Below are 17,520 nucleotides of genomic sequence, written 5' to 3' on the forward strand. Positions count from 1 at the left end.
CACACAACCATTTCAACACAGAGGGGTGCTTCTCACCAGCAGACGGTTTGGAGCTGCCACCACCCCAGTAGGTATCTTCCCTGTGTGCCTAGACAAATGAATATAGTCATCCACAATGATTAAAATTTGGGACGTTTTATTACTTAATTGCTTCTTAAGAGATTATTGCTGCAATTAGGAAGGGAGCCTTGAGATGGAAAAGGGGGAAGTTAAAGACAGAAAACATCTAAAAGAGGCCAGTACCATTTTCCAGGTATAAAACTGGTCATGTTAAAAGTGACATGGCAGTATATTCATGCAACTACTTAATTCTAACCCAGAAATGAGAGTAGAGGTTTCGCAGAGGCCGTTGTGATGCCTGCTAGCAACAAGACATCACCAAGACATTCCACCCACCTCTGCCAGACTGTTACTCATGTGCACAGGTGTACAGAATAGAAAGCCCACAAGTGTTGGGTCAGACTAACGCTCGTGATCATAACCTAAAGTGGCAACAGCAGGTCCCTCTGAAAAACACCATCGCACCCCCCACCCCCCCAAGCAACGTCACAGCACAGAGGAAGGTCCTGGGAGATGCCAGAAGCAACAGCACACTCTGCAGGACACGTGCTTCTCCATTTTAGCAGCTGACAGACCACAGTGGTGCCTGTCAGGTGGTTCTGGGCCCCTGGACTTCCTCTATCCAACCTGAACGCACTGGAGATCCAGGGACGGTTCATGGACAGTCTCTCTCTCTCTCGGGAAGCGCCCAGCAGTTCAGCCACCAGGGGGAACGTGACTCTCACGTCCGAAGGATCTGAGCCTCTAACAACAACACACCCCAACCATCCTTGGAACCCACAGAAGACGGGATGAAACACACCACACCAGCCCTGCAACGACACAGCCAGCTGGTCACAGTCAGTGTGGAGGAAGTAAGAGCTAGAGAACACTCAGGTAACCGTGCCAAGGAGCTGGTGGGGAGTCCGGGCGTCGTGGTTCTCCCGGCAAGCGTTCCCAGCAAAGAAGGCTAGAGGAGACCAGCCTGAAGAGGCTGAATATTCAGGAGTCCCTGAGAGGGGTAGGGGGACAAAGGAAAGTTCCTCCTGACTTACCCCTACCCAGGTAAAAGCCTCAAGGACTGATCCAGTTCCCCTCGGCCCGGGTCAGGAGTAGCCGGTCCCCGTTGAGGAAGAAGGCACGTGGTGTGTCAGCATGAGAGTAGGACAGTGGCTCAACCTAGATCAGGGCCCCGTGTGGGAGGCAGAGGCTGGGGAGTGGGCGCAGGGTTGGGTCCTGTCCGTGCGCCACCCTGAGCAACTAGTCTTACGGAGGAATCCCAGGCCCCAGGCCACAACTGACACTTGCCATCATGTCTTCCTATTCCAGAAAGTTTACCTCATCCTAGCCAGGGCCGAGGAGCTTGCAGTACCTGAGGCTTAACTGCCGTCGTACCTTTGGGAGCTGAATAAAGGGGGAAGAGGCAGGAAGAACACAGAATGGAGAGAGATGTTCCTTGCCTTGGGGGCTCTCTCACGCCCTCCTCACACCCACCTCGGGTAAGTTGAGGCGATATGTGAAGGTGCTTTGAGCTGTTCCTTCAGGCAAACAAACATGCTGGACGGCTCGGAGCAGCAGGAGGGGGCTGCCACCAACCCTGGTGACACGTGTGAATTTGGGTGCTCGTCCCACCCTGATCCTCAGAAACATACAGAAAGGGGCCTGGTCCCGATCATCACCAGCCCCGGAGAGAGTTCAGGTGCGCTCGAACGCTGCCAATTCAGAGAGGCAGCGCCAGAGCCCCAGAAGGTCCTAGGTTCTCTGAAACCGCATTCGTTTCCTCGTCCATGGAAACAGGAACAAACCAGTGGGAGCCTAATTTCCAACAAGAATCTTCAAAGATGACAACCAAGTATCAAATGGGAACTGCAGGCCCGGCCGAGGCCCAGCGACTGCTCCAGACCTGGCCTGGTGGACTGAGCAGAGTGGCTGGACCACGCCGGCCCTGCATAACAGGAACGGTGGCTGGTCAACCTGTGTCCTCAAGAGACAACACAAGCTTCCATAGAAGGGACCCTGAGACAGCTAACCACTCACAGAGGAGGACTGGAAAAGCCTCCTGCTTAGAGCAGACCTCACCCCCACCGAGGGAAACATCAGTTATGGAACACTTCCCGTCTGACTAGCCCACCTGCGTGAGGTAACAAAGCAAACCTTTTCCTATCTCGTAGACTGTGGCCCAGCTTCCCTAAGGAGTCAGGACAGGTCAGAGCTGCCACACCGTGATTAAGTGAAGCTGAAAGCAAGAGAGGTTAGAGAAGGAAATGGTTAAAACAATTCCCAGGGTAACATTTAGAACAAGGGCAAAACAATTACGTCATGGCATCCTTTAGAGTCTTCACGTTAAAAACCACAAAAGGATGGAAACAAGAATCCTGAGGATCAAGCTGTCTCACGGTCTGCTTCGTTGTGCTCTATGGAGCAAAGACCAGATGTTGAAACCACGTGGCCCGTCCCACCCCCGAGAACCTTCTGAAGGCCAGATGCACCTCGGGGCCACAGAGGATCCCAGCTCAGCGGGGTTTTGGAGAACCATTCATCTGGCTGCCCTGAGTTACAGTGTCTGTGCTGAAAAGGCTGTCCAAGAAGACGGAGGACAATTCTGCCACCAGGTTCCTGTCGACTGTAGCCTGGGCCATGCCGTAGATCGCACCCTACAAACCCAGGCAAAGAGCGTCATTAGAGACGAGGGGTTCGGAACAAACGGCGCTGTGGTCGTGCGCTCCTTCTCCCACCGGGCCCCTCTCCCCAGCCCAGGCACTATTCTAGCAGAAAGGCATAGGATGTTTTTCACAGGCATTTGCCAGTCTGCCTTTCTGCCTTAAGAACTGTCCTATGGGATTTGGTGTAGAAAATTCCAGAGGAAACAGGCTTACTGCCTTTCCTGTGTCAAAATTTTCTTTTTAAATGGACACTACCACCACCTGCCTTTGTACAGCACTTTCAAATTTACAAGGTGCTTATTATATCTAGCATACCTCGTTTGAGGCTAAAACAAACCCTAGGAATGGGTGAGCAGAGATCATCAGTTCCAACTAATAAGGAAAAAGGTTTGTGGATAAGGGACAGAGGCAGGAACAGACTGGAGGTCATCTGACTCTTTCAAGCCCACCAATAACACCTAAACTTCCACAGGAAGATAAAACCCCAAGTGTCCCTACCATTCCTGTGGTCTTTGCTTTCGGATTCTTCATGATTTGAGTGACAGATTCCCGGATGTCCTTTAGGAACTGTATCGCTACTTGCCTACGGGTGTGTACCAACGTGATGCAGAAATGAATGCTATGGGAAAAGAAAGACAAAGTGAGATGAATCCTGGAAAAAGAGGGGAAAAAAGTTTCTGAAATCAAGCAGCCCCAAATACCAGAATTTATCGATTGCTTCTTCATGTTACTCGTGACAAGTGCAGTCAAAGTGCTCCTAGTCCTGGGCATCAGGGCTCTCAAATACACGGGCTGTCAAGTGCAGGCTGGCATGAGGGCTTCATGCCCTCGGCGTGACCGAGAACCACCCTGATAAGATGGATACAGCTGGCTGTTCTGTCCTCCCCTCAGAAGCTGCCCACTGCTGTTCCTTCAACCATGTGACAAGCCACAGGACGCTTTTATGTTAGGTGGTAAACCCTCATGGGGCTAGGGCCATATGGCTGGGGTCTTCAGGGCAAAGAAACTGACTGCCCCTGGAGGGAGACTGGGGTACAGCAGGATTGTGAAGAGGAAAGAACGGAATCCCAATGGGATTGGCAGTGGCACGACACATGAAAGGATCGGGGGCTGCGTGGAGGACACTAGGAGACCTACTCTGTTGAAGCAGAGTGTTTATTTAAAGGCATCCTGCAAGATTAGGTTAGAAATGCCTATGGAAGGCGAGCGCAGCAGGCCCTGCATTACTTGGGTCATGAGAGCACCTGCGGATGGGGCAGAACAGAGCCCAGAAAGAGAGCAAGTGTGTGGGGGGCGGTGGGAGACGATCTCATGACCGACCACTTGTCTCAAGGCTGCCACCGAATTTGCCAGAGTTTAAAGCTAACAGTCTTGTTCTTGATATTGAATAACTCCAAATGGCAAGACAGATATCCTGAGATACTACAGTTGCCACTAAAGTGCTGGGCTCTAGCAGTCACTCTCTACACTTCAGGTCACCTTGCTGCCCAAGTCCTTCAGCAGTCATGGAGCAAAGGAAAGTCTTCAAGCTCACCTGGGTGGGAACTGCAACTGGTTCAAGCTCCAGCCCTTGGCATTCATCAGGTTGAACAGTCGGTAGATGTCAAAATCATGGGAGCCCAGAGCAATGACTGACAATTGAGGATTCCCAAAAACAAAGATGCCTTTGATGTTTTCCAGTCTTAAAACAAACAAAAGGAACAGAAAGAAAATTCAGGCACGTACGTTCTTCTGGTCATCTCATGTCTCTCTCATAACAAATCTAACCTTTGGGGGCTTAAGTTTTCTCATAAGGTGACTAGACTGAGATCAGTGGTTCCTAAATATTAAAAATATTTTAAGGCTCGAACCCCACTAGATCCAATGAATCAAGACTGTTGGCTCTTAACCTGTCTGCCCAACCCCCAAATTATGATATGCCCCCCAGGGGTATCTGAGGGATAAACAATGTACTTTATCGTAAATCCTGGAAAAATAATCCATCTCTTTAAAAAAATCATCCATGTAGGGCTTCCCTGGTGGTGCAGTGGTTAAGAATCCGCCTGCCAATGCAGGGGACACGGGTTCAAGCCCTGGTCCGGGAAGATCCCACATGCTGTGGAGCGGCTAAGCCCATGTGCCACAACTACTGAAGCCCGCACGCCTAGAGCCCATGCTCCACAACAAGACACGCCACTGCAATGAGAAGCCCATGCACCGCAACCAAGAATAGCCCCCGCTCGCCACACCTAAAGAAAGCCGGCGCGCAGCAACTAAATAATAAAGTCATCCCTGCAATCCCTAAAGCAAGAAACAGTACAGCACTTCGCAGCAGATATGGGTGTATCAGGACCATATACAGCCCTTCTGCAAGTGAGCCGTGCCTACTGGCTGCTTTCATTCACCCTCAAGATCGTGAAAAGGCCTCCCCAATCCTGGTGACACACGGAGAACCAGGCAGGTGACACACGAAGAGGTGTGTTAGACAAAGCACACAAGCTGGTTCTAGCCTTAACCCCAGATTTCACCACCCCTTCCGCCCTCCCGCTCTCCAGTTCTTCTCTTACTCCAGTGATTCTCCAAGTGTGACTCAGACCAGCAGCATTAGTGTCCACTGGGAACTTTCAGAAATGCAAATCTTCAGACTCCCGTTCCAGACCTACTGAGTCAGAATTCTAGGAGTGGGCCCCGGCTATCTGCATCTTAACAAGCCCTCCCTGTGACTGATTAGGATTCAACCTCAAGTTTTGAGAACCACTGTCTTAACCATTAAGCTGTACATCAGCACCTGGTAAAAGCTGCCAGTTGTTAGGGACATCCTTGCAGACAAAATGGCCTACAGATGAAGCCCGGGTGTGGCCTCCAAGTCACAGCACAGCAAGGGAGCTTATCCCCCCAGGCCCACACCACACTCCTAAGCTGCGGGGCCTGCAGATGGGCTGGAGCCATGGCACTTGGCCTAGCAGCTGCCTTGAGCCTATAGCAGACAAAGGCAAGAGACACGGCAGAGCCCCCCAACCTTCCAGACATACTCTGACTTGAGGAAGCGAGTGGTTTTGATGATCTGCTTGGTAGCTTCAACGTAGCCGCTCTCACCAAAGTACATCAGGGCGGCCCAACAGGCTGCACTGATGCCACCAGGCCGTGAGCCCGCAATGGTTGGGGAAGCGTAGATGCCGCCCTGCCAATCTGTGTCAACGAAGAACTGATAGTGCCTGTACTTCTTCTCAGAGTATAACACCACTGAAGAGCCCTTGGGAGCGTAGCCATACTGAGGGGGAGAAGCAGACAGGTGAGTGTACAGTTTCATGCGGCAGACCTGCCCCAGAACTCTCTCCATGCAGATTCCCCCTGTCTGTCAGTTCCCCTGGGTTCCCACTCACATTAAGATTTCCAACTTATTTATTAAAGAGTATAAGGAACTTCAGGGGGGTTCATGGGGTTTAAATTCTCTACTTAGGAATGAGGAATCTGAGGCCCAGGAAAAACAACGTCTTGTCTAGTTAATGGGTTTGCTTCCTATCTCTCACGCAGCATAGTAAGACAGTACCCCAGGGAGGTATGTCAGGATGGAAGCAAAGATAAATTTCCACTGGAAGCCAGGACAGGATGGAATTGAGGTCACTTGGAGCAACTAAAATCATGATCTGACTCCCTTTCCATCTTTTTTGCTTAGTATCATACTTCCTTCTTAAGAACACCATGGTGCTCAAAATCTAGAAGCTACTTAATCCAGCTGTAAAATGAACTATGTACTTCATGAGTGTGCCCTCCTAATTAACTCACTGAAGCTAACATGTGACTGATGTTGTTACCGCCTGAGCCACACAAGGATGGACAGTAAGAAAAAGGGCACTTTGCATCAGTCCACCAGGGGTAGCTGGCATGGACATTTCAAACATTACAAGCCAAACATTCCTGAGCACATAATTCATCCCTTTTTCAAAAGGACTCTTCCAGTGATAAACTCCAGTCATGCAGGTACTGGAGCCCCAGGAGCATGGGGGCTGCAGCATCAGCATACCTCCTCTTTGGAACTCTGGTTATCAACCCCACCTCCTCCCCCCACCCCCAAGGATCTCAAGGCTTCAGGGAACCTTTGTATAAGGGCCACTACACTAGCATGTCCCAGTTACATACAGTCACTGGATACAGAAATTCTCTTAGCTGTGACAAAGATAACAGGTTCCTTTTCACTACTGCTGGTCACCTCTAGCACTCTGTACCTTGTCATATCAATCAGCTGCCTTGGTGAGAGCAAAGAGCCAGATTTATATTAATGGGAGAAACTAATGCTTTAACCGATGTTATTGGTAGTAGTCAAAATAATCAACTGTCTACTTTGATTAACATGTGGTCTCTTCCCTCACTCACCTTATGAGTATCAGCTGAAATGCTGGTCACACCTTTCACCCGGAAATCAAATGGTTGCTCCAGTGGGTATCCGGCTTTCTCCATAAAGACGATGAGGAAGCCCCCCAGACAAGCGTCCACATGAAGAGGTATTTTGTATTTGACAGCCAGCTAGTTCCAAAAACCAAAGACCATAGAGAATATCAGTTATAGCCCTACAACAAAAACTTTGCAAGACTCGGGTGGAATGGTGGGATACAGGCCCAAGGCACTATGTACTGTCTTCCATGTTTTAAAAACCTGGCTATTTTTGACATTTTTAATAAAGCTTGTCTTTCAAATGTAGTTAGCCTTCAAAATAATTCATCTGAATGTGGTTTCTATTTAAATACACGGGCCCTCAAACTCACCTGCAAAATCCAGCAAGAAATGAGAAGCATTTTGATTTAGGCTGGGGGTGGGGAAGGAGCGAGGGGTGCTCTGGGGCAGCAGGGTGGGCTCTGGTAGGCATGCCCTAAAGGGAGATTATTCCCTGACCTGAATCAAAATGTCAGTACTGCTTCAGAATGTCCGGTTTAAACAAAGGCTTCCTCCTTGTGTTATCCCTCCCCAACAGCAGAAGCTAATCACTTTCAGAGGCTTCGGCAGAGCTGTGCAGCTTATCACAGGGCGGATGAGAGCTGTTCCTCACCACTGGGCTAGAATCTAAACTCAAAATCACTTCTTTTTGCCAAGTACTGCACAATTAGATTCTACTTTAAAATCTCAGTCTGCCTGCCTAGTAGTCCATTCTCGCACATACCTTGGCCACATCAGGGACAGGGTCTATCACACCGTGAGGAAACTGTGGTGCAGAACAGACAAGCATGGCAGTGTTCCTGGAGATGGCTCTTCGCATTGCCTAGGGGTTTAAAGTTGAAAGGAAAGTGAGAAGCCACATCACAATTCCTCCTCTCTTCTGCCGCCGGGAGCAATCTAGGCTACCAGCCTCGAGTTCCAGTTCCACTAGCACCCCTGCTTCACCTCTCCAACCTGGAAGAAGACACCGCCCTGCCGTGCTGGCCGGATACAAACATTTGGGGGAAACAGTCTGAAAGCACAATACAAAAATAGCAGAATCACTGTGAGGGTAAAAAAGAATATTCAGCTAAGAGGCAAAAGAGCCAAATGTGAGTCCTCGCCCCACCTATTAGCAGTGAAGCCTTGAGGAAACTACGTAACTTCAGCCAGTGCGTTTCCTCGGCTGCAATAACACTAACAGCTTCTGCGACCTCCCCAGGTTGTCGTGAGGCTCAAATGCGATTCTGATAACACTGAAAACTACAGAGTTCTTCTGTGTAAATGCAAGGCATAAAAATAATTACTAGGGCTTCCCTGGTGGTGCAGTGGTTGAGAATCCGCCTGCCGATGCAGTGGTCACGGGTTCGTGCCCCGGTCTGGGAAGATCCCACATGCCACGGAGCGGCTGGGCCCGTGAGCCATGGCCGCTGAGCCTGCGCGTCCGGAGCCTGTGCTCCACAACGGGAGAGGCCACGACAGTGAGAGGCCCGCATACCCCCAAATATAATAATAATAATAATAATAATTACTAAAGGAATATTACTCTGGCCTAAAACATCCTGCACATTTGCGACAATGTGGATGAACTTGGAGGACATTACGCTAAGTTAAATAAGCCAGACACAGAAGGACAAATACTGCATGATCTCACTTATATGAGAAATCGAAAACAAACTCATAGATGCAAAGAGTAGAACTGTGGTTGCCAGGAGCTGGAGGATGAGGGAAACAGGGAGATGCTGGTCAAGGGATACCACATGCCAGTTATGCGAGATGAGTAAGTTCTGGAGGTGTAATGTAGAGCCACGTGACTATGCTGACCAATACTGCACTGTATAGCTGAAACGTGCTGAGAGATCTGCAGGGTGGTCTTAAGTATTCTAACCATGAAAAAAGAAAATGGTAACTACGTGAGGTGATGGAGATGTTAAATAGCTTGACTGTGGTGATTATTTCACAATGTATACATGTATCAAAACACCAAGTTGTATACCTTATACACAATTTTTTACTTGTCAGTTAATTAGTTAATACTTCAATTAAGGTGGGGGGGGATAATGCTAGTGGTAATAAATTGTACAGTTTACTTCTGAAAAAAAATTACCATTATAATGCCAATGGTACTAATTCAAGCCAATCGAAAATGACAGTGAGAGTCTTAGGGCAAGTTAGTCCTGGCTCATTTTACAGACAGAAGAGAAAGTGATGGTGCTGAAACAAAACCCAGCTCTTTAAAGTCTCAAGTTAGTCTCATCCTCCTATTAGAGTTCATGAAAAGACTGAAGCTGCAGTGACTCACCACTGCCAGTGGCAGTTTTTGCAACTCTGGCTACTACAATCAGAGGCATTTTGAGCCTCTCTGTGTGTGACACTGGAAAAAGCACTTCCTGCTTCTTGCAGCCCAAGACAGGCAACAGCCCTTCAGAGGAACTCACCCGAACATCCACCTCCATCACTTTGTTCAGTGGAACCCGTTTAATCTTCATCCCAAAATAGTTGGCTGCTTTGTCAAATGCAGCATGGGCACTCTGGGGGGCTACACTAAAGGACAGGGAAGAAGAAAACAGTGAAATTCAAATCAAAACAGGGTTCAAGAGATAACATGGTTAGCAGCTAATCTAAATCACCAGGAAGAAACTTCTGTTTATTTTTAGTCCAGTTTTTAGTCCAGTTTTTAAATCATTTTGGTAGCAGGAAGAACTTGGAAATAATGCCACATGGAGGGACCCCAAGCATAAATCAGGGCTGACAGGGAATCTGGATCAGATCAACATGCGGTCAAACCCTCTAGTGGTTGCCTACCCAAAGACGGGTACCTCACTGAGGAGCAAGCTTCGTGACACAACACATGTTCAAGCAGAAAACATAAGATTTGCTCAGCAGGGATATTAAAGCAGCGGTCAAGCATCAGATCAGTGGTCTTCGCCATCTCTGAAAGACCATGATCCTATAAAATCCCCACTTTTCCTACATATTTGGGAGCAGCATTTCAAACAGTATTGAAAAAGGAAAACAAGTCATTTGCTTTCAGACTTTCCTCAATTACTCCTCTCTTACAATTAATCTGTTCCCTTTAAGGCAGAAAAATCGCTATCACTGAATAAGTACCAAGCATCAAAGATTCATGCATGAAGAAAGATGGCAGCCTGACTTACTCTCTTAGGCTAGGTATGAATCACAGCATGAGATCATGTACAACAAAACCGTTAGTCACTGACACTTGTGGAAAAAAATTAACCCAAAAGATGTGGTATAAACACACTGTACAAGGAGGGAACCTAGAGAAAAAAAAAATGCAACCAAGTATCAAAATTATGTCCATGGGGTGGCAATACGGGTACATCTCAAGAAGATTTTTAAAAATTTTCCTCCCAGAACACAGCTGTCAGGCTGAAATTTTCTTAGGGAGTACCCCAAGGCAGCCTATTATATTTAAGTAACTTTCACTGAACTGAGAGATAAGTAGAAAGCTTTCCTTAGGCGTGAGATAAACTAATAGCATCACAGAATTCAAAGATGTAGTCCTATAACTCTGTCAACTTTTAGAAAAAGGATCTTGTTCTTGCTTGCAATATACACCATGTATAAATCTGGGTGGTTGGGAAAGGGAATGACCTTCTATATTAACTAGCAGATCCACTTAGGACTTTGCTGAATGTGAAGGATAATGGTCAAGGGCACAGGATGGGAGAGAAGAGGACTGGAATTACCAGAGGAAGACAAGAATCAGAATACAGATTATCAGGCTGTTTCACACAGCAGTATTCCACAGACAAACCTAAAAGGGGAAAAAAACCCAGCCACACATACAGTCAAGCCCTCCGTATCCATGAGTTCAACCACCCAAGGAAGGAAAATATTCAGGGGGAAAAAAGTTCCCAAAAGCAAAACTTGTATTTGCCGCATTCCGGCAACTGTTTATATAGCATTTACACGTTAAGTATTCTAAGTAATCTAGAGATGATTTAAAACCATATGGAGGGGCTTCCCTGGTGGCGCAGTGGTTAAGAATCTGCCTGCCAATGCAGGGGACACGGGTTTGAGCCCTGGTCCAGGAAGATCCCACATGCTACAGAGCAACTAAACCTGTGCAACACAACTACTGAGCCTGCGCTCTAGAGCCTGTGCTCCACAACAAGAGAAACCACCACAATGAGAAGCCTGCACACCGCAATGAAGAGTAGCCCCCGGCTCACCGCAGCTAGAGAAAGCCTGCATGCAGCAACGAAGACCCAATGCAGCCAAAAATAAATAAATTAAAAAAAAAAAAAAAAAAAACCAAACCACTAATATGGAGGATATGCATAGGCCATATGCAAATACTATACCACTTTATATAAGGGACCTGAGCATCGAGGATTTGGTATCCATGGGGGTCCTGGAACCAATCCTCCATGGATACCAAGGGAACTGTACATACATTTCTGGAGTTTTGATCCCATTCTCGAAGGCCAGTTCCCGATAAGCTTTACAGGCCATCAGAATACTTTCTGTCCCCCCGGAGGTCACCTGTAATAAAAAAGAGAGGCCATCTGTGGAAGGGAGTTAGGGATAGCCATGAACATGCACTTCCTGCCTTGATCTTGAGGGTATCTGATGCAGAAACAGGTGAGCTCTTGGATGCATGCTGCAGAGCAGGTACTTCTGTCCGCCAGAAGGAAAATTTTTTTTTTTCTTTTTTTTTTTTTTTTTTTTTTTTTGCGGTATGCGGGCCTCTCACTGTTGTGGCCTCTCCCATTGCGGAACACAGGCTCCGGACGCGCAGGCCTAGCGGCCATGGCTCACGGGCTTAGTTGCTCCGCGGCATGTGGGATCTTCCCGGACCAGGGCACGAACCCGTGTCCCCTGCATCGGCAGGCGGATTCTCAACCACTGCGCCACCAGGGAAGCCCCAGAAGGAAAATTTGACTTTATTGGCTAAGCCCAATCTTGGTTCAGGAGAAGAATAAAAACTACTAAATGATTAGAAGCTCCACACTGTATGAACAAAAGTACATCTGCCCAGATCCCATCTGTGCACAATCCGCCTGCATTTCTGTTGTCCATCCAGTTGCAGATAGCATAGGGCATTTTACCCCATCCCAAAGCATCAGGATTACTGACTTTGATTTAAATTTTTAATGCCCATTGAAGAATGTGAAACTGAAGTTACAACTCTAGTCAGCTATGCAATACATTAGAAGACCAAGAAAAGACACTCAGATATTCCAAAGTAAACTTGTGGTTTTGACAAGTTTGAAACACAGAAAAAAGCAGAAGCCTCTACTTAGAAGTTTGTTAACTTACTTATCTGAAATTAAAAAAAAAAAATCCTAATGTTTTTAAAGTGAAAAAAAATGTTCTCCTGAAGCTAGGCCTAGCACCTCTGATACAGGCGAATTTCTTTACCAGAGTTGATACAAAAATACTCAGAGGTCATTTCATTCATCTTGTTTTCCTCACTGGACTACAAAACTCATGAAGCTGGGGACCGTTCTGTTCATGACAATATTCCTGGCACCGAGCTAGTAGCTGACACCTACCAGACCCTCCATTAACATTTCTTAATGCCTGATCTGACTCTCAGTAAACCATGACCAAGGCATGTCATACCCATCTGGCTATCCTTTGATAACATCTAAGAATGAAACAATTTCCAAACAAACAGGAAAAAAAAAAAGCCATAGCACTGAGCTAGGTGGATATTTCCTTAGATTTATCATCTCCAAAGATTCATATAATCTTAGAAAGCTTTTCCATTTTACAGGTAAGAAAACTGAGCCTCCACACAGAGATACTAAGTGATTCATCCAATGTCATCCATCTTTTGATAAAAAGTAAAACTTTCTATATTTTCATATTTAGTGTAACTTAACATGAGATGAAATGAGAGCAGGCGATGACTGAAATTTCCTAAAGTAATATCCACATATAAGACAAAAATACCACAGGATACAAAACCCCAGTGGAGGGACTTACCTGGTGGCACAGTGGTTAAGAGCCCACCTGCCAGCGCAGGGGACATGGGTTCGAGCCCTGCTCCAGGAAGATCCCATGTGCTGCAGAGCAGCTAAGCCCGTGCGCCGCAACTCCTGAGCCTGCGAGACCGCGAGCCACAACTACTGAAGCCCAGGTGTCTAGAACCCGTGCTCCGCAACGAGAAGCCACCGCAACGAGAAGCCTGCGCACCGCAACAAAGAGTAGTCCCCGCTCGCCACAACTAGAGAAAGCCAGCACGCAGCAACAAAGACTCAATGAAGCCCAAAAATAAAATAAAAAATCCCAGTAGTCAGGAATTATATGGAAGATTAGCTGAGAAGAGTCAGTCATTTTGTAATTGAGGAAGCCTTCAGGAAACATGTGACCGTCATCCACACAGTAAGACACTGAACTTGAGCACAGGACACTTGTTTGTAGGTCTCAGCATTTCTCTGCTTACAGTTGAGGTCAGCGCTGCAAGTCGCTGCATGTCCTGTGGTCCAGCGTAAACATCACATGAGGAGCCAAGCCAGTTGTGAAGGAAGTCAGGAAAGGATCAAGTCCTCAGCACACTCATCTCTCACTAAGGTCCAGCAATGACCTAAGCAGAAATATTTCCAAACCCCTAGTCACTCACTCACTTCACACATCCTATTTTCAGTCCAATAACTAATCCAATCAACAACATTATCTGTTAGGCAAACACCAGTGTACTTTGGACTGTAAAAGCAGCAGGAACACCTAAATTTTACTTCCAATTTTTATTTCTGATCCCTAAATTCTGTGTTCACATATGCTGCTACTCTCCCATTTCCCTCTACCCCTGGCACCACCCCTCCAAAAATGGAAATCTAATTCTGAAGTAAGAAGACAGAGGCCTCAATAACTACTTACTACGTTAGTCAACATCTTTCAACATTTTTAAAACCTCTCACGCTAATATATGACATCTAAGTCAGAAAACAAGAGAAAAGGTCCTATTTGGAAATTTTTCTTTTAGATGCTGTTTGGACCTGACGGCATTTGCACAAGCCAAGACTGTTTCCCATGGCAACCGCATTTCTTTCAGTATATAAAGTCACCTCTCACCCATTCTAGCTGGGGCAAATGAAGCTAATAGAAGGACAGCTTAAGGCTGAAGAATAAAGAATGAGAAGAGCTTAATACCTTAGTTGGGAACAGGCTAAAGACTGTCCAGCCAGTTGACTGTGTCTTCTTGTTTCCCACCTCTGAACTCTGAACTTTCTTCACCAAAAGTGGCTCATCAAGAGAGAGACAGAGAGAGATACAGAGAGACAGAGATGAAAGAGAGAAACAGAGAAACTCACGTAATCCCAGAGGTAATTAGTTCTCTTATAAAAGTCTAAGTATCAGAAGAGACTGGGGATCTTAGACTCTATCTTTCCTTCTCCTGACCCCTGAACACAGCACTAAAAAGGGTCCTAATGGGAGAGGCATGGTTTAACTGTAGCAATGCAACCCGCCCCCCCCCCCGCACCAGAGTCGGATTTCTGGATTAAGATGGAAGACTGAAACTACTTCACAGATTTTCTCTCCCCCAGTACATGCAAGAATAAAGGAAAAAACCAGTAAAACCCTGCAATAACAACAACTAAACAAGGAAAGAGAGGGGAATCTAACACAATAAACTTCAAATACTGATGATGAGAAAAAGAAACAAGTTTCTAAAGCACAGCAAAGAGTAAAACCCAGTTCTTAATCCCTCCTCTAAGACATGGAAATTGTCCGGGTAAGTCAGCAAAACCCTGAGAATTCTCATTAATAGCCCCCAAGTCTTCAGAGAAGCAAACGGAGGCGGTTTCTTTATTGTCAAATGAGTGGGTGATAGACATAGCAGTTGGGGAGAAACGAGCAGCCTGGGGAGAGAGAACACCAGGACTGACTCTTTAAAGTGAAGACTCCAGGGATACAGGATGAGCTAAAGAAATAAAGCCCAAAGAGTATTATTCTCTTCCAGCTAGGCAGAGTGAACTCTGGTAGGTAACTTTTAACGAAATCTCAGAAGAGGCCTAGATATTCTAATACAGGTGGAACAAAGCTTTACCCAAGCCTTGCCTCTCAGACAAGAAATGACCCATCATGCATCAGAACAAACAGAATGTCTAGAGACAGTCACTGAAGCATGAGCCAAGATGAAAGAAATGGCATGGTAACTATGCAAACATATAAAAAGAAAAAATGGTAGCCTGCAAAATAAAGGCCAACTTAGAAGGAAATTCCTCCTGTTTCTCACTATAGGACAATATCATAAGAACATGAATTCAACAAAACAAAAGCTGAAACACTGGACACTGAAACAACAGAACGAGACCACAGACCTGAAAAAAACCCCAAAGTACCAAGTAGCATGATTCCAGAATTACTAAATACATTAGGAACAGCAAGAAACAGACTAAACACTGCTGAGAATAAAAATATTGACTTAGAGGAAAGGTTTAAGGTAAATTTAGTGAACCCAGATAAGAAAGAGATTGAAAGCTCAGTGCTGCTCTACATTTGCAGAACTGTGTCCACCTGGCTAGTCACAGGTAACCAAAAGGCATTCAGAGAGGAAGGACGGGCATGGGTGGAAATTTGAAATCATATTCTCTAAGAAAAGCTGAGAATCCTAGGAAAACTGTGGTGAAGAGAAGATTCAGGGGGAAAGAGGCTTTAAGTATACAAAGGTCTCCCACATGGAAAAAAACAATCATGGAACTTCGATTTCCATCAATATACATTATATACCTTGGGCAACCCTCGTAACTAGAACAACTAAAAAAGCCTGATAAAACATTAAAAAATATTTTTACATCCACCACTGAGTTAACATAAAGGAACACACTGAACCCCCAAACAAAGCAAAATCAAGAATCCTACAAGATAAGTGAATGTCAAAGCTGGTTTTAACTTTGAGGGTTATTGCCAACTCCTAGATCTAGACCTCAAACTCCCACTTTGACAAATAAACAGGAAATAAATGTAGGGCCTGCTCAAGATACGGAATTCTAAGAGGGGATGGCTGAAAACAGAGACTTCACCCACACTCTTAGCAGTACAAGAAATAAACCCTGCTGGTACAGAAGAGAACAGCAAGAAAAATTACTTTTCTCAATCCAGATGCTCAGGGTAAAGAAAAATAAGGATCTCTCAAGAATGTACGCCAAGACAGCTTTTATTTGAGTTTGTGGTCTGAGTTCAGACTACTTCCATAGTACAAAACTGTGAGCTGAAAATCAGACTTCAATTGGTTCCAGTGTGGCAGCACTTCCCAGCAAATCCCCAGTAACTGGCAGAAGTAAATACTAAAATACAAATCTTCTCTGGAAGAACTTAACTTCAGTCTAGGCCTCAGAGTTAAGTTTCCAAGAAAATGAGTGACTCACAGAAAAAAAAAAAAAAACACAAATATAAGGATACAAGACAGCGTAAGTAAAACCAGCAGAAGCAGACAGGTAAGGCTCATGAAAAATGGAATTATCAGACACAGACTATAAAATAATTATGTGTAATATATTTAAATAAACAAAGCATACGACAAGGAAAGGGACTACAAAGACCAACCAAGCAAATTAAAAAAAAAAAGAACCAAACAGAATTCTCAAGAATGAAAAACACAGTAAATGAAATTTAAAAACCCAATGGAAGAACTAAAGAGTAGATTATACATAGCTAAAGAGGGAATTAATAAAACCCCTGCATGTATCACCCAGCTCCAACAATTCTCAACTCATAACCCATCATTCTTCTAACTGCAACTGCCCCAGCCATTGTTGCTATTGAGAATGTCAGTTGTTCTAAAAGTTAAACCTTTACAGGTTATCTATGTTTTCTGGCTGCTTTTAAATACCAACTAGAGGTGTGTTAGCCTTTCTCACTCTATCATTCATGTCTCTTAACTTTCTATTTGTCTCTCCGGGTTTTATTCTGGTTAATTTTTAAAACTGTCTTATTCCATAAATTTGACTTAGGAACCAGGTAAATATTTTACATGGCTATAAATGAACTAGGGCTCCTTGAACGAATGGCTGATTCTGGGTCTGGAGCAGGAAATGTAAAAGGTAAGCCTAGAATATTTCATCAAATAAAAATATTTTTTCCAAAAAAAGGAAGAAGGAAAGAAAGGAAGCTTGCAAAGACTACTTGAGTCATGCAAAAAGACCCAGGAGCCAAAATTAATAAGTTCCCACTGGCCAAAAATGGAGTAATTTGAGTATCATTCTGAGGGACAGCTACAATAGATGGACACACACACAGTCTATTCTATGATTCATCCCCACCCCACTGTTGATAAGCATTTGAATTACCTCCAGTTTTTAGCTATCATGAACAATGTTGCTATGAATATACATCTATCCTGATACACACATGTATGTTTTTCTAGAATATATCCCAAGTAGTGGCATATCAGGGTCATAAGATATGGGTATCTTCAACTTCACTGGATAAGGCCAAACTGTTTTTGTGC

At 45.4% G+C, this 17,520-nt stretch overlaps 2 protein-coding genes across 8 annotated transcripts in view; one reads left to right on the forward strand and one right to left on the reverse strand.

Moving 5' to 3' along the window:
• The window catches only part of PCBD1 (pterin-4 alpha-carbinolamine dehydratase 1), a 56,941-nt gene that overhangs the window by 23,702 nt on the left and 15,719 nt on the right, over positions 1 to 17,520 (forward strand). The window contains exons 4-5 of one of the 4 annotated variants that reach the window (XR_010838938.1): positions 1,369 to 5,973; positions 6,358 to 7,379. The exons of 2 other annotated variants lie outside the window; for them this stretch is intronic. Coding sequence is in view for 1 of the 2 variants with exons in the window: in XM_067025442.1 (XP_066881543.1) it covers positions 1,369 to 1,422 (54 nt within the window). In the remaining variant the exon portion in view is untranslated. Of the gene's footprint in view, positions 1 to 1,368; positions 7,380 to 17,520 lie in introns of those variants that run through there. One more of the 4 variants, XM_067025442.1, reaches the window with a different exon arrangement.
• The window catches only part of SGPL1 (sphingosine-1-phosphate lyase 1), a 52,789-nt gene continuing 35,388 nt past the window's right edge, over positions 120 to 17,520 (reverse strand). For all 4 annotated transcript variants that reach the window (XM_059053257.2, XM_067025437.1, XM_067025439.1 and 1 more), the window contains 8 exons: positions 11,515 to 11,603; positions 9,530 to 9,635; positions 7,837 to 7,935; positions 7,056 to 7,205; positions 5,714 to 5,952; positions 4,237 to 4,383; positions 3,201 to 3,321; positions 120 to 2,693 (listed from right to left, as the gene is read on the reverse strand). In XM_059053257.2, coding sequence (XP_058909240.1) covers positions 2,553 to 2,693; positions 3,201 to 3,321; positions 4,237 to 4,383; positions 5,714 to 5,952; positions 7,056 to 7,205; positions 7,837 to 7,935; positions 9,530 to 9,635; positions 11,515 to 11,603 — 1,092 coding nt within the window. In that variant the 3' untranslated portion in view covers positions 120 to 2,552. The remainder of the gene's footprint in view (positions 2,694 to 3,200; positions 3,322 to 4,236; positions 4,384 to 5,713; positions 5,953 to 7,055; positions 7,206 to 7,836; positions 7,936 to 9,529; positions 9,636 to 11,514; positions 11,604 to 17,520) is intronic.

This window comes from Kogia breviceps, chromosome 2 (assembly GCF_026419965.1).
Source record: "Kogia breviceps isolate mKogBre1 chromosome 2, mKogBre1 haplotype 1, whole genome shotgun sequence".
NCBI lineage: Eukaryota > Metazoa > Chordata > Mammalia > Artiodactyla > Physeteridae > Kogia > Kogia breviceps.